This window comes from Aaosphaeria arxii, assembly GCF_010015735.1.
Source record: "Aaosphaeria arxii CBS 175.79 unplaced genomic scaffold BU24scaffold_5, whole genome shotgun sequence".
NCBI lineage: Eukaryota > Fungi > Ascomycota > Dothideomycetes > Pleosporales > Aaosphaeria > Aaosphaeria arxii.
Window position 1 is genome coordinate 2,790,515 of NW_022983478.1, and position 27,076 is coordinate 2,817,590.

General features: G+C 49.9%; 13 protein-coding genes across 13 annotated transcripts; 10 read left to right on the forward strand and 3 right to left on the reverse strand.

The window, feature by feature from the left end:
- Window positions 1–1,449: 1,449 nt before the first annotated feature.
- BU24DRAFT_410816 (uncharacterized protein) lies at window positions 1,450–1,800 on the forward strand (the record flags this gene model as incomplete). The annotated part of the gene is made up of 1 exon (XM_033526011.1): window positions 1,450–1,800. The coding sequence occupies one exon, from the start codon at window positions 1,450–1,452 to the stop codon at window positions 1,798–1,800; it is 351 nt and encodes a 116-aa protein (XP_033383481.1).
- A 2,220-nt stretch (window positions 1,801–4,020) lies between these two features.
- BU24DRAFT_442235 (uncharacterized protein) lies at window positions 4,021–5,281 on the forward strand (the record flags this gene model as incomplete). The annotated part of the gene is made up of 4 exons (XM_033530510.1): window positions 4,021–4,144; window positions 4,200–4,691; window positions 4,746–5,146; window positions 5,180–5,281. 4 exons carry the CDS (start codon window positions 4,021–4,023, stop codon window positions 5,279–5,281), a joined length of 1,119 nt encoding a protein of 372 aa, XP_033383482.1.
- Window positions 5,282–6,527: 1,246 nt separating this feature from the next.
- Window positions 6,528–6,883, reverse strand: BU24DRAFT_463861 (uncharacterized protein; the record flags this gene model as incomplete). Its single annotated transcript, XM_033532166.1, has 2 exons — window positions 6,528–6,789; window positions 6,846–6,883. 2 exons carry the CDS (start codon window positions 6,881–6,883, stop codon window positions 6,528–6,530), a joined length of 300 nt encoding a protein of 99 aa, XP_033383483.1.
- Window positions 6,884–7,963: 1,080 nt separating this feature from the next.
- BU24DRAFT_493596 (SET domain-containing protein) lies at window positions 7,964–9,601 on the forward strand (the record flags this gene model as incomplete). The annotated part of the gene is made up of 3 exons (XM_033533984.1): window positions 7,964–8,459; window positions 8,509–9,295; window positions 9,427–9,601. 3 exons carry the CDS (start codon window positions 7,964–7,966, stop codon window positions 9,599–9,601), a joined length of 1,458 nt encoding a protein of 485 aa, XP_033383484.1.
- Window positions 9,602–11,028: 1,427 nt separating this feature from the next.
- On the forward strand, window positions 11,029–12,197 carry BU24DRAFT_410819 (uncharacterized protein; the record flags this gene model as incomplete). Its single annotated transcript, XM_033526012.1, has 2 exons — window positions 11,029–11,499; window positions 11,568–12,197. 2 exons carry the CDS (start codon window positions 11,029–11,031, stop codon window positions 12,195–12,197), a joined length of 1,101 nt encoding a protein of 366 aa, XP_033383485.1.
- Window positions 12,198–14,422: 2,225 nt separating this feature from the next.
- BU24DRAFT_424040 (S-nitrosoglutathione reductase) lies at window positions 14,423–16,859 on the forward strand. The gene is made up of 5 exons (XM_033528402.1): window positions 14,423–14,593; window positions 14,756–14,770; window positions 15,454–15,568; window positions 15,643–15,778; window positions 15,830–16,859. Exons 1-5 carry the CDS (start codon window positions 14,570–14,572, stop codon window positions 16,695–16,697), a joined length of 1,158 nt encoding a protein of 385 aa, XP_033383486.1. The 5' UTR covers window positions 14,423–14,569; the 3' UTR covers window positions 16,698–16,859.
- A 388-nt stretch (window positions 16,860–17,247) lies between these two features.
- On the forward strand, window positions 17,248–18,014 carry BU24DRAFT_229010 (uncharacterized protein). The gene has a single exon (XM_033522148.1). The coding sequence runs from the start codon at window positions 17,434–17,436 to the stop codon at window positions 17,902–17,904; it is 471 nt and encodes a 156-aa protein (XP_033383487.1). The 5' UTR covers window positions 17,248–17,433; the 3' UTR covers window positions 17,905–18,014.
- A 551-nt stretch (window positions 18,015–18,565) lies between these two features.
- On the forward strand, window positions 18,566–18,950 carry BU24DRAFT_482724 (uncharacterized protein; the record flags this gene model as incomplete). Its single annotated transcript, XM_033533253.1, has 1 exon — window positions 18,566–18,950. A coding segment is annotated over one exon (366 nt), but the record flags the coding sequence as incomplete, so codon positions are not given.
- A 1,551-nt stretch (window positions 18,951–20,501) lies between these two features.
- On the forward strand, window positions 20,502–20,972 carry BU24DRAFT_229016 (uncharacterized protein). Its single transcript, XM_033522149.1, has one exon. The coding sequence runs from the start codon at window positions 20,614–20,616 to the stop codon at window positions 20,872–20,874; it is 261 nt and encodes an 86-aa protein (XP_033383489.1). The 5' UTR covers window positions 20,502–20,613; the 3' UTR covers window positions 20,875–20,972.
- Window positions 20,973–21,070: 98 nt separating this feature from the next.
- Window positions 21,071–22,866, reverse strand: BU24DRAFT_463867 (kinase-like protein; the record flags this gene model as incomplete). The annotated part of the gene is made up of 2 exons (XM_033532167.1): window positions 21,071–22,325; window positions 22,385–22,866. The coding sequence occupies 2 exons, from the start codon at window positions 22,864–22,866 to the stop codon at window positions 21,071–21,073; spliced, it is 1,737 nt and encodes a 578-aa protein (XP_033383490.1).
- Window positions 22,867–23,998: 1,132 nt separating this feature from the next.
- BU24DRAFT_493601 (uncharacterized protein) lies at window positions 23,999–24,442 on the forward strand (the record flags this gene model as incomplete). The annotated part of the gene is made up of 1 exon (XM_033533985.1): window positions 23,999–24,442. One exon carries the CDS (start codon window positions 23,999–24,001, stop codon window positions 24,440–24,442), a length of 444 nt encoding a protein of 147 aa, XP_033383491.1.
- Window positions 24,443–25,293: 851 nt separating this feature from the next.
- Window positions 25,294–25,859, forward strand: BU24DRAFT_424046 (uncharacterized protein). The gene has a single exon (XM_033528403.1). It carries the CDS (start codon window positions 25,416–25,418, stop codon window positions 25,761–25,763), a length of 348 nt encoding a protein of 115 aa, XP_033383492.1. The 5' UTR covers window positions 25,294–25,415; the 3' UTR covers window positions 25,764–25,859.
- A 1,001-nt stretch (window positions 25,860–26,860) lies between these two features.
- Window positions 26,861–27,076, reverse strand: BU24DRAFT_348120 (uncharacterized protein; the record flags this gene model as incomplete). The annotated part of the gene is made up of 1 exon (XM_033523553.1): window positions 26,861–27,076. A coding segment is annotated over one exon (216 nt), but the record flags the coding sequence as incomplete, so codon positions are not given.

Here is a 27,076-nt window from a genome sequence, read left to right on the forward strand (position 1 = left end):
CTGTGTTAACATTGCTATTTGTCTATCGTGTCTACGCGTCCCTTGTTCAGCAATATCATAATTACTTAAGGACGTGTAGGTATCAACATAGACACTCCAAAACCACAAAAGCCAGCCCCTCCTTCCCCTCGTCCGAGAAGGAAAAGCCTAATAACTAAAGCCCCTCCCCAAATTCTTACGCCCTGCTTTTATGGTCCTGCACCCAAAGACCAACCAAGCGTTCAAGCAAGGAAGGAAATCCCGGAAAACCTCCGCCACCAAGTTCCTTGATAAAGTAAAGGAAGGAAAATGCCCGCAATGGATTACTTTGAAACCCCCTCCACATTTGACATCGTCATAGACTTCGTCAAAGCCTGGGGGATCCTCCTGGGTTTATACATCCTGTTCATGGGGTGCTGCTTCGTGGTGTGGAGCGTGATGAAATACTATGATCCGAACGCGAGGAGGGAGAAGAGGAAAGCTAAAGAGGCGGCAGAAACGAGGGAGGGTGAGGGTGAAATGTTGTTAGAGAATGGGGAGGTCGGCAAACACGATGAGGAGAATGTGTAGGCTGGGCTGATGAGAAATGAGATATAGTCAGTCGTTTTCCCTTAGCTTATAAAATCACCAACGCCATTCTCCGCTCTGAATGGATGTCAGCTTCGGGACTTCTCGAATCAATCTCTCTGCATTATTCTATCGAAATCCTACCCTATACCAAGTACTACATTATTCTGTTATAAGAAATTAACCTGCATAGTGCTCGCGTAATAGTCAATCTGCATCAGACCATATCAAATTTGTGACGCCTTTATCCTGTGCATTAAATGCATAAGCAAGCGAGAGAAAATTTAACAGTTGCCTTACGAATTCTTTAGGAACCTGAAACCGAATTATTAATGTATGGCGGCGTAGCAGGCTGAGACTATTCAGAGATCACATAGGGAAGAGCATACATGAATAGACCGGGGCAGTCGAAAGAGGTCGGAATATTATCTGACACCTATCGACGGTGGCGAATAATATCTATTCGTTCTCTCTATTCACTGGTTGTGGGATATGCCTGCGATGCCCTCCATTATGAACGTGTCTGTACGCAATAATGTAGATTCCAGCATTTTCACCCTAGGTAGTTACAAGTAGCTGCGACGACGAACGCTGAACTTTCAGCATTCAAGTCAAAGGAACAATGCAAATTCACTCAACTTTGTCTCACGCCTGTTTTCGGATTGTGGCCTTCTGCACTAATTGGATTCTCTTAACTTTGCTCATTGTTTAAATTGTCAATAATGACAGATATAGATATATATTTATCAAATGAACACAACCTTCACCCGCTCCAGGTCCATTACGTTCTCCTTCCAATGGCTAGGGACTAAGTCAATATCCTATCAAGGGATCCCAAAGTCTAGCTTCACTATTCCTAGTACCTTCACGCACACCCCGAACACACACCACCTCCCACCCAACATGGCCACCCCAACCATGGTCGCAACCACTCTCGTCGTCCCCACCGCTCGAATCCGCTGTAACATCACCAGCAGGATTTGTGGAGAAGAACAAGTAGAAGTTTCCGATAGACTAAACAAGGAAACTATAGGAGGTATAGCTGGCGGTTGCGCTTTGTTGGTCATCGCCTGCCTTGCCTTTCTGTTCGGAGAGGCGATCATTGAGGTGTTGTTTACCACGCTAGGTGAGGTGTTGTCTGCCACGCTGGAGTCTCTTAGTCCCAGTGAGTTCAGGCGGAGGAAGAGGGATAGGGAGGAGGCGAGGGCGAGGGAGGTGGTGGCTGCGGCGCTAGGAACGGTGGTGGAGGACTAGGAGAAGAAGAAGAAGAAGAAGAAGAAGAAGAAGAAGAAGAAGGGCGAGGTGTGAATTGGTTTGGATGATAGAAAGGAATGTGAAGAGTTTGGGCTTATGGAAAGGAACTGCTGGGAACGACACTGAAATCGGAAAGCTGAGATTGAAGCGTCAGAGTGACAAGGATCTGTCTATGTCAAATACGAAGGGAAAGAGACACGCCAGCCGTACCAAAGGTCACCATCATCTTAGAGTAGTATTGCGATATGCTATCAAACAAATGTCCAATGCATACTTCTCCGAAATGTGTATCGAGCTATCAGTGTTACGTTTTCTTTTGACCAACTAGTATGTTTACGTTATGAATCTTTTGAGTTCTAATTGTTGTTTCTATATTTTATTGATATTAGAAGGCGATGGCTGCGTATCAGTAAACTCTACCAAATAGCAACTTCGTACCGCCATGCGTTTTCTGCACCCTAGCTAATTCCCACGCTGATCAAGCTCGATCGCGAAGTTTGGTCCGCGCAAGTCATATTTTGAGCTCCAGGATACACACTTCATTTTTCTCGTAGGATGTAAACGCTAGAAATTATGCGTCGTATTCTGAACCTTCAACTGCTACGAGTAAACTGACCTCGAAACTGCTGTGACCATGATTTTGGTGAGCATGACATGTAGAGGGTCGCATGACATGACACGGAACTACCGCTTCGTGACATCTATGTTCGCAAAAGAATGAACGAGAGACATTCTAAGAACAGTTGTTGGAGGAGATGAGATGCAATGTGTGATGATGTTGTCAATGTAATCGTTGATTACATTCAATGTTCGTTGATTGTTCAGGCTGGAAGGAACGTTTCAACCTCCTTTCACGATAGCAGTTCCTCCAGACCTACAATTCACATAATCACATTCTATTTCCATCACGCTGCATCTTCAGAGGCAAATATCGGATCATGGCCTTCTTTCCAAACCGGATCATGGCCTTGCCGGAGACCAGAGGCGTTCCCGGCTCGACCTCGGCGGAACCTTTTTGGGTGTGAAACCCGCGTGCGACACTAAACAAAACCCATCGCCAAAAACAGCAAAACGAAACTGGGACCAAACCCTTTATTCCTTTTCGGTTGCTTCATCGTGTTGGTAATGCAAGCAATACCTAGTTTCACCGGCCTACTTTGTTCCGGCTGGGCTAGACTAAGGTTGCCAGTCGCCGTTTGGAGAAAGCTTTGGGATCTCCTTTGCAGGGAGATCACTGTTTCCGTGCCCGTTAAGCTTTTACTGTGGCTCATCAACTCCACATAGTAATAGAGGAAAAGGTCTGCTGTGATGTGGCTAACAGCTCAATTGACTTCATTCTGCGCAAAAAGAATGAGCGACTTGGTGGCCAGCTTCGGCTTCCCAGGACTCAAAATAGGCTCCAGGTGGACAAAAAATCCCACAACAAACATACTATGGCATTGGCACCCAGACTCTCCTGGTGGATATTTTCCCCAGATTGTTGTGACCAAAATTAGCTACGAAACAATTGATTTGATGCTTTCCCCAAGGTCGCTGCGTCCAATGAACCTCAAGCACACCTTGGCTCGGAACAAGTCATGTCCACATCGATGTGAGATTTGATACAGCAAACTTCGACACCTCGGCACGTTTCCCATGATGATTCAAGCAAACACTACTATGTTTAGAAAAATAGTATCCGCAACATGCCTCCGCCATTGGTCCAGATGCACATTTTACCAAATCCTTGCGTCGTTTTCAAGAAACCTTCGGCCTAGTCGGCACCATGTGCCACACCCCCTCCAGCCTCATACATGTCGGAGAGCCTTCACCTAGACTTTCTCAGTATGTGGAAGCAAAGTTTGATGCTTCATTCTTGCTTCAACCCCGTTTCGTGGATAGCAAAACCAGGCCAGATGCGAGGCAACTCAATGACTTAGCCGTTCCTTGCCTGCTTTACGCTTCGAAAACTTGCACCATAGATCTTGGCCGAAACTCATCTTGACAAAAATCAGCCGCAGTTTCCCATTAAGGAATAACGATATGTTGATCTTGAGATCATGATCACAATCAAGATGCGTATAAGTATGACCTGAATGTCCTTCTCAATAGGAATCATCCCATCAGCATTCTCAGGTTCCCAACCAAGCAACTACAATAATCACTACTACTTCATTTCCTTCTTAATACCCTTCTCTTTTCTATTCCCCATCTTTTATTAAAATATCTGACCGGTTCAGAATGTACTTCTCCAAGAGCACCATCATTTCTCTCGGCCTTTTGGCTACTGCTGAGCTCGTGGCTGGCCACGCTGCCATCATTGGTGCTACTGGTGACGCTGGTGGCCAGGGATCTGCCATTGGCGGTAAGTCTTCTCTAGTTGTGCCATTCTCTGATCAAACACTAATACATTCATACAGTTGACCCTCAGACTCCCCGTGACGGCACGAGGCGCCAACCTTTCCAGCAGGACTCTACCCGCTTCAGGAACGAGAATGCCGACCAGTGCGGTGAGACCCTCGGTGGAGGTGCCAACGATGTCGAGTCTGGCACTGCTCAAGTCATGGCACAGAACGGCAACACTCTTCCTCAGGTCACACCTGGCGGTGAGATCTCCATGACCCTTCATCAGGTCAACGGTGACGGTGCCGGTCCTTACACTTGCATGATCGACTCTACTGGTACTGGTACACAGTGGACGCCCATCCAGGTCACCCAAAACATCGACGGTAACGCTCGTGGCCGCAACAACGACCAGCAGATGCAGGATTTGCCTCTCACTGCTGCCATCCCTGCTAACCAGCAGTGCACTGGTACCGTTGCCGGGCAGTCCAATGTCTGCATGGTCCGTTGCCAGAACCCTGCCCGTGCTGGTCCCTTCGGTGGATGTGTTCCTGTCCAGATGGCTGGTGGTACGTTTCCCTCTCGATGTCTTCCATAATCAATCTATTAACAATAACATCCAGCTGCTGCTCCCGCCGCCAATGCCAATGCTGGAAATGCTAACGCCAACACTGGCAACGCAAATGCCGGCAATGCCAACGCCAACACTGGCAACGCCAACACCGGCAATGCCAACACTGGCAATGCTAACACTGGCAACGCAAACACCCAAGTTCCCGCCACCGGCAACGCCAACACCGGCAACAACGTCCAGCAAGCTCCCGCCACTGGCAACGTTGGCAATGCAAATGGCAACCTGAACGGCCAGGCCAACGCTAACACCGGAAACGCCAACACCGTCCCCCAGACCGGCAACACTGGCAACGCAAACACCCAGAACACCAACGGCAACGTTGGTGCCACCACCGGTAACGCCAACACCGCCGGCACCCCCGCCCTCACCAACGACGACCAGCAAGAAGAGGTCGGTACCCTCCAGCGCCGCGTCGCCAAGCAGCTCGGCACCAACGGCCCCATCGTCACCGACGATGACCAGGAGGAGGAGGTCGAGCTCCTTGAGGGAAGCTTCGCCCGGCGGTGGGTCGTTCCCTCCAACTAAGAGACACTCTCACCTTGAGTGATCGATTACGGGGGATGAGTCTCGCATAGGACATTGGGGGATTGGTCAAAATGGGACGAATGAAAATGATACACACAAAAATGACAACGACAGGGAGGAAAAGCATCCTCCCGCTCGCTCTGGTGGCTGTGCCCCGAGGATATCACGACTTGAAGGGAGGATTGGGAGGGGGATGAAAGTAGCTAGTTGGTTTTTCCTTTGTAGTCCACCGCCTTTGCTTGCTTAATCTTGGAAATGGGAATCCTGAGTTTTGCTTAATCACTGCTTCCACTGCCTCCTTCCTCCTTGTGACCTTCCTTCTCCCTGCACTAATGGTAGGTCAAGCCTGAGGCACATGAAGTCAAGCTAAGCTTTCTCGACCTTCAGGGTTGAAAGCATGGATCGTGGTGCCGATCCAGCCGGTAAGGTTTCCATGGGATGTTGAACTATTAAAGGGGTGAGACTTGGGGTGTTTCGTGAGGTGTTTCGGTCTGTGCGTGTGTGGTAGGTACTGAGACAATCGCCATGCGGGAACCGAGGCTGGTTGGAAATGTTCTATGCTTTGATGGGGTTTTCTGTGATTATTTTTTTCGTTAGAGATCGGTGATTTTGTTTTTCTCGATGAGATCGCCATGGCTGTGGTTTGGTATATCGAATCATGATTGTGGAGTTTTTCATCGAATGGGGGACATGGGCGTGCCAAGGATTGGAATCGTGGGTCGATGAGATTGGGTTTATTGAGTTATGGCGTCCTTCTATGTCTATAGTGTGAAATAATATTTTTAACGTAGTTTTTGAGTCTGCTTCAATGGTATATCAGGTTTTTAGAAGGTGAATGAAGGTCGTTGTGATGTTGTGGCTTTTATTGTTGATTACATGCCTGTGTATTTTCCACGCAATGTGCTTTACATTTACGTTCAAACTGCAAAACAACAGATCACCAAATCCGGAGTCTCGATACAAGAGATCGCTCGATCAACACTATAATCTCCAATATTTGAATTCATTCTTAAGCTCTCCATATAGGAATACGATCAAATATCCCGTTCTTAACAAAAAATACCAACATGAACTTCCGAATTAATGCATACCCTTCACTTAGCACCAAACTCGCATTGCCCTCCCAAAGACGAGAACAAAGATTCAGCCTCCCATAAAAACAGATAGATCCTCGCAAAAAAAAACACTTGGAATCTCCGCCAGAAATCCAATATACCCTCCCTTTCCTCACTGGCCACACAGTTCTCTACCCCTCACGATCTACATACTCCTGCCCAGGCCCTACCGCCTTCCCCTTCTCCTCGTCTTTCACCTTCACCTTCTTCGGCCTCGTGATCTTCCGGTACTTCCTTAGCAAATAGATAAACAAGCCTGTCACGAAGAACAGACACACGGACAGCGCGATGACCGCGGACGTGTAGCCCCAGCAGCGCTTTCCGTGGGAGCCGTCCAAATCTGCGAGGGCGGGGCGGGTGATTAGAAGTGTTAGGAGGACGAGGGAGGTAAGTCTGTGGTTTGTTAGTTTGGTGCGCGGGTAGGAACGGGGTGGTGACTGGGGGCTTACGTTTTCATGAGGGAGGAGGATGGTGGGGTGGATAGCATCTTGATGTTGGTGGTTGGAGTTGAATTTCGAAGATAGTGGATGTTCGTTTTGGGCACGTTGCTATTGCTGGTGGGTAGGTAATCTGGTTGATGAATGATGATGGTGCTTTGAATGGCGGGTGCTGAGGTATTTGGCTTGTTGAAAGATGCCTCAATATCTGGTTTATCAATACGTGAAGAAAATGAAGAAAGTTCAAAGTGATGGAATCTTTTGGAGGTTAATATACGCGGGACTATGTAGGGTCGTTGGCGATGAGTCTTGTAGGATCATCGTGAGGACAGTGTGTACTGACTGTATGAGTCGTCTTGATGCAGTCACACTTCTGGAGCTGGGGCATTCACAGTTCTCGGTAACGAGCGTTGTATCAGTCACATATGGATTGGATGCCATGCGTTTGAATCGTGGAGCAGCTTACAGTCAGCCAAGGTTGCGAACTGATGTATTCTTAACCTCGTACTTAACCCTGTGGGTAACAATTCGATGGTAAGATGGTGGATGACAGATGATGGCATGCCTGCCCTGTACAACTAACCAGGTACCTAACTTAATGAACATGGAATGAACTCGACAGATCCTGTGACTTCCATATGCTCTCTCTCTCTCTCTCTCTCTCTCTCTCTCTCGTCTCCTGGGGAAGGTTTGTTTTTCTGGAGTGAATGTGGGTGAAGGCGGATGAAGGTGAACGGTCCTGCCTGGTGGGAAAGTGCGTGCGCTGGGGGTCCCGAACCAACAATCGCGACCACAACCACAACCACAACCACAACCTCCACCTCCACCTCCTCCACTACTATACCTTCAACTCCTCCCCATCCTCTTCTTCTTCTTTCTCCTTCACGCCCGCAATCAAACCTTCAACACTCTGAGTACGGCCTCTCCCCGCCAAACTCGCAATCAGCAAACCATCATCCAGTTTGTTGATTGTTCTTCTATCCTCTTGCGTTCCCAGTTGTAACTCCTACCCCAAACGCGCGCTCCTCTCTCCTCTGTCCTTCGCCACCCTCAATTACCCATACCCACTCACTACACCAAAGTCCCGCCTCTTATCACCTCAATTCTTCTCCTTCCCCACCGCCGCTACCATGACTGCGAACGTTCTCCCAGAGGGTAGCGTAGGCGCGGCCTTGCTGAACCGCAATCGCGCCTGGTCTTATGGATCCAATTCGCCTTGGTTTGATAGCCAGGCTTCCTCTCCCGTAGTCCCTGCGACGCCGGTGAACAGTCCCGACGTAGTAACTCCCGCTATCAGCGCCTACCCGTCTCCAATGATACCAGCTGCACCAACAGCCTCGCCCACTCACCTTGACATTGGACCCGGCGAAATGAGCTCGCTCAGAGAGGTGATTGCGCCCGACTTCATCAAGCTCCATCACTTCCACTCGCCAATGCTCTGGCCCGTCGTACCGCCAAACTCACCCGAGACCTTTGCTATCGGAGGCGATATGGCGGTGGACGTCCCCGACATGAACTACGTCCTTGGTGATAGACTGGCTGCACTGGGAATTGCCACCTCGAAGAAGAGCGGATTCAGTAACGAGGAGATGAGGATTTTGAAGGCGGACATCCCAGAAGCGCCAGGTGATTGACAAAAGGTGACTGAGACAGAGCGAAGACTGACACTAGACAGAGAATGAGTACTATGAGATCCGCGCCGACCCAGGCAAGGGCTATGGATGCTTCGCCATTCGTGACATCCCACACGGCACTCGAATCCTCGCCGACGACCCTCTCCTCGTCGTGAAGGAGTACGAGTACCTTCAAGAAAATGTCAAGGAAGCATTCGAAAAGCTCACGCCAGCGCAGCAGGCACTCTACTTCACCCTCCACTCGGCGCATGGTCAGGATCCGACCCTCTGGCCGCAGCGCATCCATAGCGATGTCGTTGGAAAGGAGCGAGCCCGAATTCAGGAGCAGCATGCCGCACGAGTCGGTAAGGAGCCTTCACTCGTCAGCATCTTCCAGACCAATTGCATGGAGATGGGCAAGGGCGCAGCCGTCTTCCCGCACGCGGCCCGCTTCAACCACTCGTGCAACCCCAATGCTGCCTTCAACTGGAACGATGCGATCGGCAAGGAGACCATCCACGCGATGCGCAAGATCAAGGAGGGAGAGCAGATTACCCTGACTTACTGCGATTCCACCCTGAACAAAGCAGTGCGCTCCTGGCAGCTCAAGCATTACGGATTCTTCTGCGATTGCGAGGCATGCGTCGGGGATGACAGCGACCCGAACTCGTTTGCTGCCCAGAGCGAGGCCCGTCGATTTCGCTTGACCGAGCTCCAGAACGAGTTCAAGATGACGCGTGGAGCGTTCCTAGAGCAGGGAGTGCGCAAGGAAGAATTCGTCGAGCAGCTTCTCGAGTACACCAAGCTGTTGAACGAGGAGGGAGATCTAACCCCCCGACTGGCTGATGCGTAAGTCCGAGCCATTGGTTTCTGCAATTTGTTTTCCTGCCGAGGTTCTACCCAACTTGTTTGTGCAACAGTTCTTTGCCTGAGTTGATTCGCATTTCTCCCTTTGGTCGTCTCCTAATTTGTGAATGCAGATATCTCGACCTTGCATTGGCATGCGAGAGAAAGAGCTACTTCGAACTGGCCAGGACGTGTGCCAACAAGGCCATGAAGGTGCTGGTAGATTGCCAGGGATCCGATCACCCAGACGTCTTCAGGATCGCTGCCGTGGTCAAGAGGATGAACGAGAAGGCAAGCAATGCGGCCTGAACTTGCAGCTATCACGCACGCGTTGGAATGTTTTTGTTTCAGCACAACATTGGTGAATATGGAGAGACCTGGACAATACGACGCATGGCAGGGCGATTATCAATGGATTCTCGAAAAGGCGTTTGGACAGGCGTTTGGAAGACTTGCTTCAATTGGAGATGCTCTCAGCCGGTCGACACGATGGCGGCGTCACGGGAGCGCAACGGAATGAATGGCTCTTTGATTGTTTCGCCATTCTTGATTATGGGGCACTTCCTGACTGATTGGAGGATGAAGGATCAGCAGAGCTTTTGTGGTCTTAATGATTGAAGATGCATATGGGTATGCAGGAGGGTTGGTTGATATTCTGAAGTCTGGAGTGGGACATGATGACATGCAGACTTGCTCGCTCGGGACATTTCCCACCTTTGACTGACCTCTGGCTAATCCAGGCCAGGAGTAGTCTTAGCGGCGTACAGTTAACTACGAGTAGTTGCAAGTTGCATGCATGCTGCACTTTATCCACATTTTGAAACGCTTCTGAGGCGCAGAATTCGACGATGCTGAATGGTTACAACGAATGGTACGAGTAATAGCTACAACAATAATAATGGTAATGATAGACTTATGCGCTGTGTCTACTTTTTCTTCCCTCTGATCATAACATCGACCATGAATATAAAAAGACACAAGGGAACGAGGACGGAGAATTGCCCCGAAAGGGGGCGATTGGCCAACGGGAGGGTTGGATGCGGAATCGGTGCTGGTGCCACTGACATCACTCTCGTCCCCCTCGCGCACCCATCCCATCATCGTTCTGATTTGCTTGTTTTAGCTGCACTTGCGACTTGTTACAAGTAATTTGGCGTTACGAGTACCTGAATCCGAAGACCCTGATCCTGCTAAATCTCACACTACGAACAAACCTAGTCCCAAAGCTTGTCTCGTCTCGTGTCGTCTGGTGATGCCGATGACGATGGCGGCGATATAGTCATGCAGCCGCACCATCATCGTCTTCGCTAAAAACCAAGACAACCATCGCGCACTCGCTCTCCTTCTTGTCGTTCTTCTTTTCCGTGCTGCGCCTTGCTACCAGTTCTTTTGAGTCTACAGATTTGTCCTGCACGCTCACGCAGGTGGCTTTGTTACCGCCACAGCTTTTGAAACCAAACCCGTGCGTTTCGCGCGCGCTAGTTGGCTGCATGCAGACTTGCTTTGCTTGGAACGGACTGTAACAACGAACGACGAACTCACAAAACTCTATCATCCCTCTCTCTCCCCACCACTGTTCTGTTGAACGACGAAACGTTGATTTTGTAACGCCGAACGAACGAAACGAACGAACGCGAATCTGTCACCAGACTACTTCACCACGGGGAATACAAGCATAACACAGCGAGAGACTTTCGAAAGCGGGACAATCGAGACAAGAGGCGAATAACGGAAAGATGGCGGACGTAGCGGCGGCAACGCAGCAACAGCAACAACCACAGCGCAAGTCTGCGGAGGGCACTTCAGGAGCAGAGACCAGCGCGAAGGATGCTTCATCAGGTGTCGCTGCGGTCGAGAAACCGGGAGATGCGCTCCCTGAAGCTCAATCCCAACCTCAACCTCCAGCTGCGGCTTCAACAACGAACGGCGAAACCACCACGCAACCTCCCACCACAGACACCGCACCAAACGGCGCAGCCCAAGGCGAAGGCAAGACGACGCCCACGCTCGAAAAGGACATCGAGCTCGACTTCGCGGGCAACGTCGACGTAAACGACGACCTCCCCTCGCAAGCCACCCTCGACAAAGTCGGCGATCTCGTCATCCTCGACTCCGCAGGGCAGTCGCGGCCGTTCAAAGAGCTATACTCAGGCCCCGGCGTCGCGCCCCGGCAGCTCATAATCTTCATCCGGCATTTCTTCTGCGGCGTACGTTCTTTTCCCCTCCCATCCCCTCAAAACCCCCCTCCCAGCTAACCAGCTAACCCGTACCACAGAACTGCCAAGAATACCTCCGCAGCCTCTCCGCCTCCATAACCCCCGACTCCCTCCTCTCCCTCCCGACCCCCACCTTCATAACCATAATCGGCTGCGGCCGGCCCTCGCTAATCGACATGTACGTCCGCGAGACGTCGTGCCCGTTCCCCGTGTACGCGGACCCGACGCGCCGGCTGTACGACCACCTGGGCATGACGCGGACGTTCGACCTGGGCCGCAAGCCCGAGTACATCTCGTCGAATCTGCTCGTGACGAGCGTGCAGAGTATAGTGCAGGGGATCAAGACGGGAAACAAGGCGCTGCAGGGAGGGGATTTCAAGCAGGTTGGCGGGGAGTTTCTGTTCGAGGGCGGGGAGGTGAAGTGGGTGCATAGGATGAGGAATACGAGGGATCATGTTGAGGTTGGGGTGGTGAGGGAGTTGTTGGGGCTGGAGAAGGTAGAGGGGGGGAGTGGAAGGGGGAGTAGGAGTGGGAGTTTGAAGGGAGCGGGGATTAGGGGGAGGGCGAGTAGTTGGGGGAAGGTGGTTAGGGGCGCGTCGTTGAAGGATAGGGAGAAGGATAAGGGGGTTGGGAAGAAGGTTGAGCCGGCGGTCAAGGAGAGTGAAGGGGAGGTTGTGGAGAAGGTGTAGACATACAGTAGATGGTGAGGATGTTAGGGGATGAGGATGAGGCTATTCGCGATTGGAGTTTTGATGATACCACGGGTTTTCTCTGTTAGTTAGCGAGCAAGCAGGCGAGCAAGCAATGCATATACCTTACCATACCATACCATATTTTACCTTCTCGTACCTTTCCGTGGCCATCCTTGATGTAGGAGTGGAATGTCCACGATACCCTAGATATACGATTCACAGACTGTTAGACAGTACCGACGAAGGGAATGATGTTCAACACCAGCCAGCACTTCTTACCATCCGCCATAAGCCTCTTCAGAGGTATTGGTACGGGGGGAAAGTGAAAGGAAGAGAGAGGGGAGGGAAGTGGATTCATTCGAGTATCGAAAGATAGGACGGGGGTATATGTATATATATATATATATATATAGTTACATATACGATGAAGACCGTCCAGGGTGCTCTACATACAGTGATATATAGGTATATACTTTCGTACCTCATACCTAGTATGTACTGGCATGTGACGATAAATAATCGCCCAATAATGTTGTAGTCCTAAGGAATATATCTAGACATTGATAGATATGTGTAGACACAAGACGTAGGAAAGGTATCAAAGCCACAGGTAGCTTTGTTCAATATCGGAACCATCCCGGGCGGCTCTGTCGATCCAATGGTGTTGTATGTAAAGAGACAGTAACCCAATCCACATCATTGGTTCATCAACCAATTGATGTAAAAGTATGAAACCCAGTCAAGTTAATCAGGTATAAAAGTCATCAGAAATACAGAAGGAAAGGATACCTTTGATTGATCGACGAATCATTGCGCGATAGATACTCGGAGTGTGGAGCGTACCTCGTAGTAGTAAGAGAAGAGCGGAGGGGACACACCCCCCCCGAAATGGCAATCGAATCCGCAACACTCGCACATCGACCTCCGCAACCCACCAACTTTGGGTTTCTCGGGAGGTATGCCGAGATTGGTGCGAGTCTTGTGCGTTTCTCCTTGCGATAATTCGGGCATTACTTGTACTTATCTTGTGAACGATGTACAATTGTTTTGCGTGGTGTGTATGTGTACTGCGCTGTGGCAGTCATAGGTAGAGGGGAGTCGAGGGTCGAGGATCCGAGGCGGTCGCGAAATATGTCCGGCCTTTGCCCCCTCCCCTCCCTCACACGCCGAGCAAAGGAGACTTCTGGAAGGTCTTGGGCAGTAACGATGGCAGTATTATTCATTCATTCTGTGTGGATGGAAATAGGAAGGTTTCTCCCGTTTCTTGTTAATTCATTTTCGCTCGGTAGGGATTTCTTGAGAGGGGATTGGAATTGATGGACAGACAGATCAATGGTACTTGTATCATTATGTACGACTACGGGGGGCATAATGAGAAGATCAAGTAAACAATTGCATACTACGAGGTATGGTATATTTTGCACTCGATATCTCCTGGAGAAGTCTATCATTGGCTAATAGTGTTATGCCTAGAATACTGGGTAGAAGGCGAAGGCGTTAGAAGGCGTGACGCTGCACCCAACGGAGACGGAGACGGAGCCGCAAAGTGGGAAAACTTGCATGGCTGAACCGCACGCGCTCAGTCACGGCATTGGATCAGTAACTAGTAGAGGGACAGCAATGGATTGCCTGTTTGTCGCATACCTTCCCGATGAGTTCCCCACCTGCGAGATACTACGGCTATGCTAGCTATGATGTGCTATGCTATGTGTAAGTTATCTATCCATGAGGTATCTTATGCGACGGAGAAGAGGGGTTGAATTGGTGGTGGATGGGAAGGGATCCGCTTCCGTAGATGACAAGAATAACGACGGTAGAGTAGATACCTAAGTAACAGATTGAATAAATAGTAAGAGAAGGGGAAGTCGATCCATCCATCCATTACCACGAGCATCATCGTACACTTTGACGTTCATAGATAAAATCTCCGTTGTCTAGCTCCACTAATCACCAACTCCGCCATCATCAATCAATCAACACCAATTACCACCTTACTACCGAGTATCTGTTCTCTACCTATCTACTACATTCTATCTGGATAGCTGTAATAGCTCTGTAGCTGTAGCTCTCCTGCCTCTCCCCCTCCCCCACCTTACCGACTTCGCCCGCAACCAACCAATCCCCCCAACAACCCGACGACCACTACTTACCTACTTTACACCCGAAAAGGTTAAAAAGAGAGACGAGTGCCATCCTCCGTCTCTTCTTTTTTCCTTCTCCAACCTACATTCACCACGTCTTCCTCTACCACTTCCTCCTTTACCACCCTCGACAGGTTAAGAAACCTTCTTAACACCGTCACTCCCCCGACTCTTTCCCTCACTTCTTCCACTTCGACTTCCACATCGATTCCTTCGAACACAGCTACAATGTCTGCTGATACTGTTGGAAAGGTACGTCATCATCCTCATCCTCATCCTCACCCTCACCATCCACCCCTCCCTCTTTTCTTACTTTTCGCCAATCTACGGAATGGTGAAGTAATGGAAAGATACACGATGAAAACAACGAAGAATTGATTTGAATTGATCGCTAACTATTGTATTTGACTACAGACCATCACTTGCAAGGTACGTTGGTAATGCCATACTTTCTATTCCGTTCCATTCGAGGACTGCACTGCAATGCGATTGCAACCATACACAATACACAATTACACCGAGAGATTGAAGCGATGAGAAGAGAGGAGAGAGGGACGGGCAGTGAGTTGAGTGAGGAGGGATGAGGATGTGGCCGGCAGTTGCGACGGAGCTTCTTTCCTTGTTCGCTCAATGAGACCTCCGAGGGGTAGGAGAGCTCAGGCTCTACCGCACCGTACAGCACAACACGACACGATACACAGCTTGACATGGCGTCGAGAAGATTGCCTTTGGAGCTACAGACTGAATTGAAGATCAATTCTTCATTCTTCTTCCTCTAGACATAATACTTCCCCTCGCCGCAACCAGCTGTTGTACCGCGTTGTGTGTCTGTGTCTTTCGGCGTCACTCCCGGAAGCTCACCCGCAGCGACCTCGTCATGCCCCGCCAGCCCCGCCCTCCTCCGTCTGCCCCTCCTCTCCTCCCTCTCCTCCCTCTCCTCTCTCCATTCCGATTCCGAACCATTTCCGACCTCCCCCCGCTTGGCGCTCTGCGGCTCCGCAACGTCATACAATCAATCCACAAGGCTACACATCGTGAGAACATGTGAAAGCAGATCGGAAAGAAATATGGAAACTACGAGAAGAAACAATTGCTGATTTACAATCAATTAGGCCGCCGTCGCCTGGGAGGCCGGAAAGGACCTCTCCCTCGAGGACATCGAGGTCCTTCCCCCTAGGGCCCATGAGGTCCGCATCCAGATCTACTACACCGGTGTCTGCCATACCGGTACGTCTATACTCTACCACTCATAAGAATAGAAATTCCTTTGGAGGACAATTGGAACTGACATCTATCCCCAGATGCATACACCCTCTCCGGAAAGGACCCCGAGGGTGCTTTCCCCATCGTCCTCGGTCACGAGGGTGCTGGTATCGTAGAGTCCGTCGGCGAGGGCGTCACCAACGTCAAGCCCGGTGACCACGTCGTTGCTCTCTAGTACGTTCCAAACTTCAAAAACCCCTAGACATCAGCACTAACAGTCAACAGCACCCCCGAGTGCAAGGAGTGCAAGTTCTGCAAGTCCGGCAAGACCAACCTCTGCGGCAAGATCCGCGCAACCCAAGGAAAGGGTGTCATGCCCGATGGCACCTCGCGCTTCAGGTGCAAGGGCCAGGACCTCCTCCACTTCATGGGAACCTCCACCTTCTCCCAGTACACCGTCGTTGCCGACATCTCCGTCGTCGCCATCACCGAGAAAGCCCCCATGGACCGAACCTGCCTGCTCGGCTGCGGCATCACCACCGGCTACGGCGCGGCCGTCATCACCGCAGGCAAGGGCGGTATCGAGAAGGGCGCCAACGTCGCTGTCTTCGGCGCCGGCTGCGTCGGTCTATCCGTCATCCAGGGAGCCGTCAAGAACGGCGCCGGCATGATCATCGTCGTCGATGTCAACGACAGCAAGGAGGAATGGGCCAAGAAGTTCGGCGGCACCCACTTCGTGAACCCCACCAAGCTCGGCGGCCAGAGCATCCAGGAGAAGCTCATCGAGATGACCGACGGCGGCTGCGACTACACGTTCGACTGCACGGGCAACGTGCACGTCATGCGGTCCGCCCTCGAGGCCTGCCACAAGGGCTGGGGCGAGTCCATCGTCATCGGCGTCGCTGCCGCCGGCCAGGAGATCTCCACTCGTCCATTCCAGCTCGTCACGGGCCGCGTGTGGAAGGGCTGCGCGTTCGGCGGCGTCAAGGGTCGCTCCCAGCTCCCGGGTCTCGTTGACGACTACCTCGGCGGCCAGCTCAAGGTCGATGAGTTCATCACCCATCGCCAGCCGCTCTCCAAGATCAACACCGCTTTCGGCGACATGAAGGCCGGCGACTGCATCCGCTGCGTCGTCGACATGAGGCAGTTTTAGATTGGCTTTCCGCGTCCGTTGCATCTTTGACAGGGGGGTAATGAAGAGTTCTTTTGGGTTAAAAGAAAAAGTACGAGTATGATGACAATCAGTATGAAATGGCGTTTTGAATTCTACGTCGGGGACGTACGTACAGTCTGCATGAGCCAGAGGCGTTGACGATGGGTGGAAGTCGTAAAGTTTGTAGACGAACCTCTTGTTATCAAAGAGGGCATTTCAGTATGATTGATTGACGATGAGGTTAATCAAAAACAAGAAATCAAAAATGAATTAAAATGTCAAGACACATACCAATTTGCTGAATCGAATGTGACAACATTGCCAGAGTATATAATGTCAGGTAGCTTTGCATGCTGCTTTCACGCCTCTTCTCCATTCCCAGGTTGTCCAAGTCCTACCCATAGCATAAGATGACGGGCAACTACGTACCTGTACGATAGTAGCATTGATACAAATCGATCAATCAACCAATTTCAACCCAACCGTGGTTGGTAGCTCAAAGTACAATACCTAATGTTAACAAACTTGGCGGAAGTGATGCAGTCAGGCAACCAATGGCTGTGCATCAGGCTTCCTATCTCGTATGATTACCAAAGTCATCAAGAGAAGTGCTGACATTGCATGTTACACCAAGTTCTCTCTGAGATAATTCATAAATACCTTAGGTACCTAATACACTCACTCATTCAATAAACCTCCCTCTCCACACTTAACCTTCGCGTGGAAACCGCCCACAATGCCCCCCACTGAGAACACCAATACCCAACACGCGACTGGCCCAGTCGCTGGACGCTCCGACGATGCCGCAACCCCAAAAGAAGCTCCCACCACAGCACCCCAACCAACCCCATCATCACAACCACAACAACAACAACCCGCACCCGCCAAAGAATCATACGACTCCTACATCGCCAACCTGCCCCCACCCTTCTGGGCCACCAAGACAGCATCCCCCCCACCACCGCCCACAAACACAGCTCGCGACGCGGCCACCGCCGCGAGAATCGCCGCCGTCTGCGCGCCCGTGACGGCCGAGCACCGCGAGGAAGATGCGCGGCGGGAGGCCATGTCGTGGCGCGAGCGGTGGAAGGCGAGGCGCGAGGCCAGCAAGGAGAAGAAGAAGGAGGTGGATCTGAGGCCTGTGGAGCGGGGGAGCAGGGCGCAGGTCAATGTCTTTGGGAGTAATGTGAGGGAGAAGAGGAAGTAGTTGGGACGCCACGCATGTTGGTCGATTGCAAATGAGAATTCATCGACCGACCGCCCGACTGACCGACCGACCGCATGATTTCGCGCCTCCGCGGTGATTCATTCCTTGGGGGGTTTTGGAGCGAAGTTGTCGTCGTTTTTATGCGATTTAATGTGTGCTGGTATGGCGGGGCGGCGTCTTATTCTGCTGCTTCGGACTTGGTGACGACGGATTGTGTGATTACACTTGTTGATATGTATATTTTCTTCGAACGGAGGGAGGTGTTGGTGGTCCTGCGCTCCTCTGGCTTGCCCTTATCCATCCGTGTCTAGGGTGTCGGGCTGCTGTTGTGTACCTAGTTACATATAGATGATTGACGGATGTACATCGCAGGGCTAACCTACTGTCGTCGCGAGCGACAAAGGACATATTGACATGAAGTACCTAGGTATATAATAATGACTATAAGTAAGAACCTTATAGGAAAACTTAGAGTCTGGGGTTTAGTAGATACGAACTGAATTCTAATCTGGCTTAAGCTCTGTTTGTGTTGAAAGAAGCGATTTTGAGGTATGGATGAGAGAATTGGATTGCTATGTAGTTACCAGCTACTACTCGCTGCAACGAGTATACAGTGCACATAGTGCACACACAAACATCCCTATTATCTTTATCTATCCTCCTACGCCTCCTCCTCCTCCTTCTTCTCCTCGTCTTCGTCCTCGTCCTCCTCCCTCTCTCCCTCCCAAAACTCCCCCTCCCACAACAAGTCCTCCTCCCTCTGCTCCATCCTCTTCCTAGCCTCCACCCTCTCCCTAGCCTCCCTCCTCTCCCTAAGCACCCCAGACGTGAAGTCCATCACCGGGCCTTTCAACTCGATTATTATGACTCTAGCTACCCCCCCGAGCAAAAGAATTACGTATACCAAAACTACAAACACGTAGAGGGTGGAATCTTGCGTTTCGGCCTCCTTGCAGGAAGACTGGCTGCAGCGCTTGCTTTGGGCGGCGAGGTGGTGGGGTGTTGGGGTTGGGGCCATGACCTTTGACTAGAAGGGCGGAAAGGAGATATGAAATGAGATTGGAGTGCTTGTTTGAGAGAGAGATAGAGAGAAGGGATTGAGTGAGTTTGGTGGTTGGGGTTGTGGGGTCTGTTGATATATATACCTACCTACTACCTGCTTAGAGAAGTACGAATGGTATTGCCGAACAATGAATGGTTGGATAGACAATGTAGATAAAGGATTACTTGATGTAAAGTTCATAGGAGGCCTATGGACTGGATAATAAGCGTTAAGACAAAGGCGATAAAGAGGGATATCGAGCCGAAAAAAGCTAGTGAAGCGCTCCTTGCTGGGGTGTTTGTTTCTGTTTATAAGTTAAGAGGATTAGGAGTTCAAGTTTATCGAAAACTTACGTATGCTGGATGAGTGTGTATACTGCTAGGTTCAACACTCTCTTCAGTCGTTGTACCTTGCGTTTCAAGACACTGACGCAACAGGTGTGAGAGCTTGGGTCTTGGAAATGGGTTGCTTTGGGCTTGAATGAATATGCTTCTTACCTTTCGTTCACTGTAGAACAATCGACTGCCCTGCTCATCGTCTGTAGGGCTGTATAGGGTGACACTGGAGAGACCTGGGTGCCAAATCGGAAAGTTGCCGGGCCAGGCATTCACCTGAGACGTCTTTCAAGATGTTTAGAATTGCATGGATATTGAACGCGGGGCCCATGTTCAGAGACTGTTTACTTTCACCAGCGCATAAGCACTTTGACACCTTACTTCGATTTACTAATACTTTGCCGCGATGACTGCTGCTGTACTGGGGCTCACGCGATCATTTTCCTTCCACGGCGGGAGCTGTTTTATCAATCCATTGTGTTTTGGAACAGCTGCATAGGCAGGGTACGTATGTGCATACATCTGTGGGCTCCGTGGTAAAACTGCGAACCTGCCTCAAGTTCTCAAGTGGTTCCAGAGTTCGCATATGGAAGATGGGTATGGGAGGTGGGCATGGCCGGTGTAGTATTGACAAAGATTTAGTATTATAGGTTGAGTGATTAGGTTTGAGTTATGTACGAGTAGTATGCTACATGCGAATGCCATGGAAAGGAAGGAGTGATGGGAAAAGGCTAGCTATGGCTGGTGACGTGGGGAAGATGCAAAGGTATTTAGTCCAAAAAATGAGTAAGTCGATACAACCCGGAGCGGAGATCGCTGTAGGTAGCGACATGTCACTGCTTCATTGACGGCCATGGTCTATATATGTCTTCTTTCCTTTGTAATGCTGGAAAAGAGTGGGGTTTCCCTTTAAGGATTGGGTCTGAGGCGTGGATGGGGTTTGAAGATCTTTTTGAGTGTAAAGAGGGGTGATAGAGTGGACTTGAAGACTGAATAGATGCTCTTGGGGAAGACGCGTCTGGTAAGTGACTTTGTGGTCGACTTTGTGGCTGACTTTGTGGAAGGGTCGTCTCGTGCCGATATCGATCGACATATATATGTATATCATTTCTCAACACGAGGACAGACAAACAATCATAGAAATTGAAAGGCAAAGCGGAGTGGGACAGTAGGCCGCGGACTGAATGATGAGCGTTGAGACAAAAGCAAACGATTTAGCATTGTCTTTGACCAAAAGCCGCTGGTCCACGACCGAGGCGAACAAGGGCATTCCTCGTTGGGCTTTTTGTGTCTGAGTCGGGTGAAACCTTGACACGTTGAAAATTTCACTGGATGTACTCACGTCTCAAGTTGGTGTTGTCCTCATCGTTTGCTTTTCCTACCGCTCATTTTCTTTATCTTTCTGAACTCCATTCCTTCTTCCTCCCGGATCTCCCTCCGTCCCTAGGAGGAAATGAGAAAGACGCAAGTGCGTGTGGAGATGTGCACCATTTCGAACCTTTATACTTTTGGCCTGACCACGGCCGCAGCATATCGCACTCGGCACACACGAGATGGAAAGCCCAATATCCCCATGGAAAGGGCAGCCATTAATGTCTTGGAACTCTGCTTTAGAACCGTAAGACATCCTGCAGCAAAGTTAATTTAGACGCAGAAGAGATGGCGGAACGATTCCATCTCAGTGATGTGAGAGTTGATGGGTGCTGCTGCCAAATAGCGTCCACCAATTTCTCAATCTCCAGTGCAAGCCGGTAAATTCTCTTCTCTAAATCTTGAAGTATCAATATGTTCACCCGGCCGCGACCTCGTAGGCATCTGGTCCTGGCCCGCAGTCGCAAATCGGAAAGACGCCCTGGCCCTTGAAAAAGTTCTCTAGCTGTGACGAAGTCGGCCTTGAACTAGGCCGGTCACTTAGCATTGCGCAGACTAGGTCAACGAATTGGCGAATCTGGATCGCGTCCATGCCGTATTCAACCAGGAATTTCTCCTCGTCCAGCTCGTTGCCGCGTGAGAGCCATCGTATTATCTCTTTCGCGTTGGCGTGGTACGACCTGTCCTGTTGTGGATTCCTCATGCGGAGTAGCTCTAGGGCTTCGTGCGATGTCAGGGTCTGACCTGGTATAGTATCCGTTGAGACTAAACGCATCTCCTGTTGGAAATCTCTGAGCCAGGCCTTGGAGAAGATGTTGCACGGTCGCTTCATCCAGCCGAGAATGTATCGCCGGGGAAAACATCGTTCCAGAGTGGCCAGCATTTCGACGAACACGCAGCCAAGTGAGAACATGTCGGCGGAGAAGTCGCGTGGAGCCTGCTCGATCACCTCAGGTGCTGCGTATGTTCTAGTGAAGCTAGTAGGGGACTCTGTGCAGACCTCCGTTATTGACGAGTAGGAACGAGATACGCCAAAGTCCGCGATGATGATCTTGAAGGTTTGGAAGGGTATGAGTGTCTTCTCTGAATTTCTTTTCACCAAGATGTTCGTAGGCTTGATGTCCATGTGCTTGACCAAGTTTTTATGTACGAAAGCCATGGCTCTACCTAAGCATGAGAAGAAGGTTTCAAACGATCTTTCCGCTTCTGTTGGAATGTTTCTTTGCGCGCCGAGTTGCAGTTTGTCCACGATCGAAGAGGTGCGTACTTTGAGCATGAATATATCCAGTGTGTACTCTGCCACAGGATATAGCAGGATCGACAATTTGCGCCCGCAGATATAAGTCCCTACCACCTGGATAATATGAGTATGGTGTAGACGTTGGAGATGTGCAACCTCTTTAACCGCATCTTCTTTCCGCAGGCGGAATGAACAATTGATCGTTTTCCTTGCAAGTCGTATTCTTCGGCACCGGACGCTTTCCACCAAGGCGGTCCCATATCCAAGGACTGACTCCACCTGAAGGGGCACTTCTTCTTCCGAGTCAAATTCAGCATGTTGGCCTCGGCCCGACCAGTCTTGTTCCAACGACGGAGCGAGCACAAGCTTCAGGGACCGGATGTGTTCCATCCATGTGCTATCGGAAGTGGTCTTTTCGGAGGGCGGTGCGATCCTGTTTTTCTATCATGTCAATGGAGGGGACGGAACATCGTCATGGCTGAGGTCTCATACCCTACTACACTTGATGTTGCGCTGTAGAAACTTCCTGTCTTCGACCCGACGTCCTGGGACATGGTTGACCGAGCTGTGCGCCACGACAGTCCAGCTGATAGCTTTGAGAACCGCGAATCGGATATGCTTTGTCGCTGCGAACGGAAAGTCGAGAAATTGGTATATGCAGTCGCCCACGATCCCCTGTTTGAACCTGCAGGCATGTCCTTCACGCTGCTTGGTTTCTGATAAGAGCATTCGTATTGCTGGATGTTCTCTTCTTGAGCGTGCAGATGCTGGCCATCAAGTTGACCCATAGCCGTGGCATCATTATCACTTTTTCCGTATCCTTCTTCTACTATCTTACTGGGATATTCATCCGACCCCTCGGCAGGCTGAGTGTCCTGCGACTCAGAAAGCTCGCTCCATGACTCTGGAAATGTGGGCGATTGGATCAAGACCGAGTCGATAATAGACGAGCGGCGATTGTCGCGAAAAGCCATGCCAGCGAGACCTGATCGGGGGGTCAGTTATGTCCGGACAGGTGCTCGTCGGTCGTTCGTTGTCTGCCTGGTTCAGAACGAACGACCGACTGCGGTAGACGAGGCTGAGGAAGACCAGAGAGAGGATCAGGGGTGTCAGCTCATCCCCTCCTCCATTACTTTTCCTTTCTCTTGCCCAATGACATTCAAACAATAGACGAGGGCCAAGGATGAGGCTCGCCTGGGGTTTCCCTTTTTAGTAGACATCTGCATTATCTACCTACCTAAACTTATCATATGATGTGCTTCCACACATTTCCCTTGTAAACAGTTCATCTCCATTGCACACACACACAATTAGAAATGTATTTATCTTTCGTAGGTGCTTTTACTAGATGTGTGTCTGGTTACACTCATGTATCGACCAATTGATTAATTGACTACCTGAGTCATGGCTTTTTGCAGCCGCAATGGAGGCGGTGCATGATGTCTTGTTCATGCTACTCATTGTTCACCTGTCATCTAAACTATGCTCTGCGAGAAGCATCAACTTTAACCCCTAACCTGAATGAAAAGGTATTCGGAAGGGGCCGTGAAGGGGGCATGACGTGGCATGGCTGTTTTTCTTTTGCAGTGCTAGACATGATGGTTCATGTGTGTGTAAACGCGCAGAGATGTGCATGCACCCTAAACAGACTTGCTTGCCAGAAGTATTCAATGGAACTAGTTGACGCCGTGAAAACCACACATAGTGCATGTGAAATGATGTTCAGGCTTCGATTGACTCAAAGCAAAATACCAAATGCGAACTTTTTGTTTGTCTTGATCAACGACTGGTAGGTCGCTTTCAGACAATGACAATGCTTATTTCTTTGTCTATTGCATGGAGCATTGTTTACCGAGTGCCTTTCTCAACTCTGCTCTTTGATATTTTGTCTTGCTATCTGCAACGATGTACATATATAATGATTGAATCAATGCGATACGGCCTATTCGCAAACTACAAAGCTACCTGTCCTCCGCTACAAGAGAACTTCTAAGCGCCTTTCCTACTTTTCACTTTCCGGTCTTCAAACAAACTTAGTCTTTAGGAGAAAGGTGTACGACCAAACACGCACATCTAACCACCAAACCTGACACCCTGCCAACAAGTATGGCCCCTATCAATATCGTTAACACACTCTCCATCCTCGCCCCTCGGAAGGGTGCCAGCGGCGGCGGAGGTAGGGGCGGTGGAGCTAGGTGTGGAGGCAAAAAGGGACCAGGAGGCCTAACAATCGGTGCTATCGTCGGACTCTCAGGTTTCGGCTTAATCATTGTCGTTTTCCTCACTATATTTCTGTGGGAGCGTTATAAGCCTAGTGCTAGGAAAAGTAGGAAAGAAGCTATAGAGAGGCGACGCGTGGATGCGGAGAGGGATTCGGAAGGTGCGCAGGCAACGGAGACGGCCGAGGCGTCGAGTGGATCCAGGGGAGTAGGGGAAAAACAGCCATATCGCCGACCCACTGTTGGATCACCGTTGTCGAAGATGTCCGCGATGTGGATTTATCGGCGATATCACTTCCCCAGGATATCGTCGCTTGGACCGCGGGTATGATCGAGGACTGGGTGCTCTTGTGGAAGACATCTCCTAAGAATTTCCTTTGAATCCATATTTGTATTACTTTATAGTTACCACTGATCTGCACTCAATTATCATATCTTCGGCCCGTTATACCCAGTCCACTGACTAATATATGTATGTCCACTCATGTCCAGTGTTTTGTCTGTCGCGCACACAGCTCTTCAAACAGTCATCTTTTCATCGCCGCGTGAGAGTGTATCTAATTCGAATCATATATCGACCAATCAATCAAATGACTAATTGTGTTATGACTTACCGTGTCTGGGATCGTGGCTGCGCGCATCATCCTTTTCCCAATCACTAAATGTCTATTTACTGTGCAGAGACTATACCCTATAGAAAGCGGTCTCACCACCCTCCTCTCGTGAAGAAGGAAACTTCATCACAGGATGGGCGGTGAATGATCCCATGACGGTCATGGTTCTGGCTGGAGCAATGTCTTACAGTTTTCATTTTGTTCAATGCGTGGAATATCCGAAGAAATCGGTTCACAACATAGGAACACTTGTTCAGTTTCCATGAAGGTGTCAAGGCTATAACTGACTCAAAAGCAGATACCCAATGACGAATCCTCTTGTTTGTCTTGATGAATGAATGTTTTGTAGGCAGTTTAAATCAAAGACAGCTCGCTTTGTTTGGTTGGTTCAATGTTCGCTGTCTATGCTCCGACTCAACATTTTGCTTTATTTGACTTCTTGTTCGGCTATTCTGCAACATCATTATAACATTCTACATATCGAACCGAATCGACACTGTGTACTTACGAAACGCGAAGAATCTTTCACAAGGAAAAAGCACCAACACGCATCTTCTTTCTTCATGTTCCTGTATTTAAGCGATCTCGGCCTCTTCACTGCTACTGACGTCTTCATACTCGCTTCGCTGGAAGGAGCAGAGCCAAAGGAACGCTTCTACAACAACTGAACCTAACACCCCACCAACAGAAATGGCCCCTATCAATATCATCAACAAACTCTCCATCCTCACCCCCCGAAAGGGCGGTGGCGGGCGCGGTGGTGGAAGCGGTGGTGGAAGCGGTGGTGGAAGTGGTGGTGGACGTGGTGGTGGAAGCGGTGGCGGAAGCGGTGGCGGACTCGCATCATCAGGTCTAACAACCGGACAGCTCGCGTGGATTATTACTGTCTCGATCTGTGCCGGCTTCCTTGTCCTTGTAGTACTATGGGTGTTGGCGCGGTGTTACTGGTCCAGCAGGAAGAGTAGAAAAGAGGCTCAGAAGAAAGAGAATGGCAATGGTAATCGCGAAGGAAATGCAGATAGCCGAGAGAATGTCTAAGTCACTGTAGCTAGGTGGAAGAAATGAACAAGCTATTAATGTTCATCGTGTCGTAACGGGACAGTGGGTGTAGCGGGACGTATATAGCAATTGGCCCTTCGGAATCTTTTCTCTACGAAGCTATAAGACTGTAATTGGTATAACGCGTTCTACATTTGCATTTCCCTGGGGAAACTAATATCCGAGAAGCATTTACGTAGGGCTGATAGTGCTGTTAACGTCTGTCCCTGCGTAACGAAAAACCCGGCGTGCCGAAAAGGATTCTACAAATAGTCAGACTGGATCCTCCAATTTAGTGGAATTAGGGTGATTTAAGTTTCAAGGTGTCGATCAAGTATGTCTACTTCTACAGCCAGTAGAAATATAGAAAATTACATGAATTATCACTATGCTGTCGATCTTTTCGTCACACACCTGTACAACTTCGCCTGTTCCAAAGCCATATAACAATGTTTGCGTCTATCATTCATGCCTATCGGTGCAGCTAAAATACCCTTCCACTATCTATCAAAGCCCTCAGTGCAATTAAAGGCTAATCTATATTACAGGAATGTAGTCCGGATTTATCCGGCTGGAGAGGCCCTCAACAGCTCTTAGCAGACGACTTGACACTCGACCTACAAGGCTTAGCATATGCTGTCTAAGTAATGTAAATCACACACGCACCGGGGCCACGCCTTATCATCCGAAAACTGACGGATTAATCTGCACAGCCACAAATGCTAAGGCATACGTATCATTGCACATGAGCCCGAACTGGTGGTTCGCTTCCGCCGGGGCGGCGCTACATGAGATCGCGCCATAAGGCTGATGATCGACTTCCTGGCGTCGGAGGAAGGTGGTACAGTACCTTGCAAAACCGGTCTCACCTTTGGCACGTTCCGAGATTTTATCAGATCCTTGTCGCGCAAGGATATTCTTTGTCTGCCGAGCGAATGACCGTTGCGTCAGTATTAAGGTCTTAGCTTTGCAAGTATCAACATGACTCGTGCTAATCTTGCAACTTCCTCGACTGCTGTCAAGTACATTTCTAATATATTCCATAGTAAGCGCAGCCTTAAGAAGGTAATGAGTGCGTATAGTATAAAGCAGAATTATTAACTTATCGCAAGAGTTCTACCTGCTTGCTCTGCTTCCCATTCAGCTAAGGTTTCCTGAGAAGATACTAGATCAGGATGCCCTGCTCGAAGAGTCTGACAGCGTAGATGAACGCACTCCTGCAGCAAGCCTATAGCTTCAGCACTTCTCTCTAAGCTTTTCCATGTCCAAGCAAGATTAGCCATGCTGGTCAGCGTGTCTAGATGGTCCGCTCC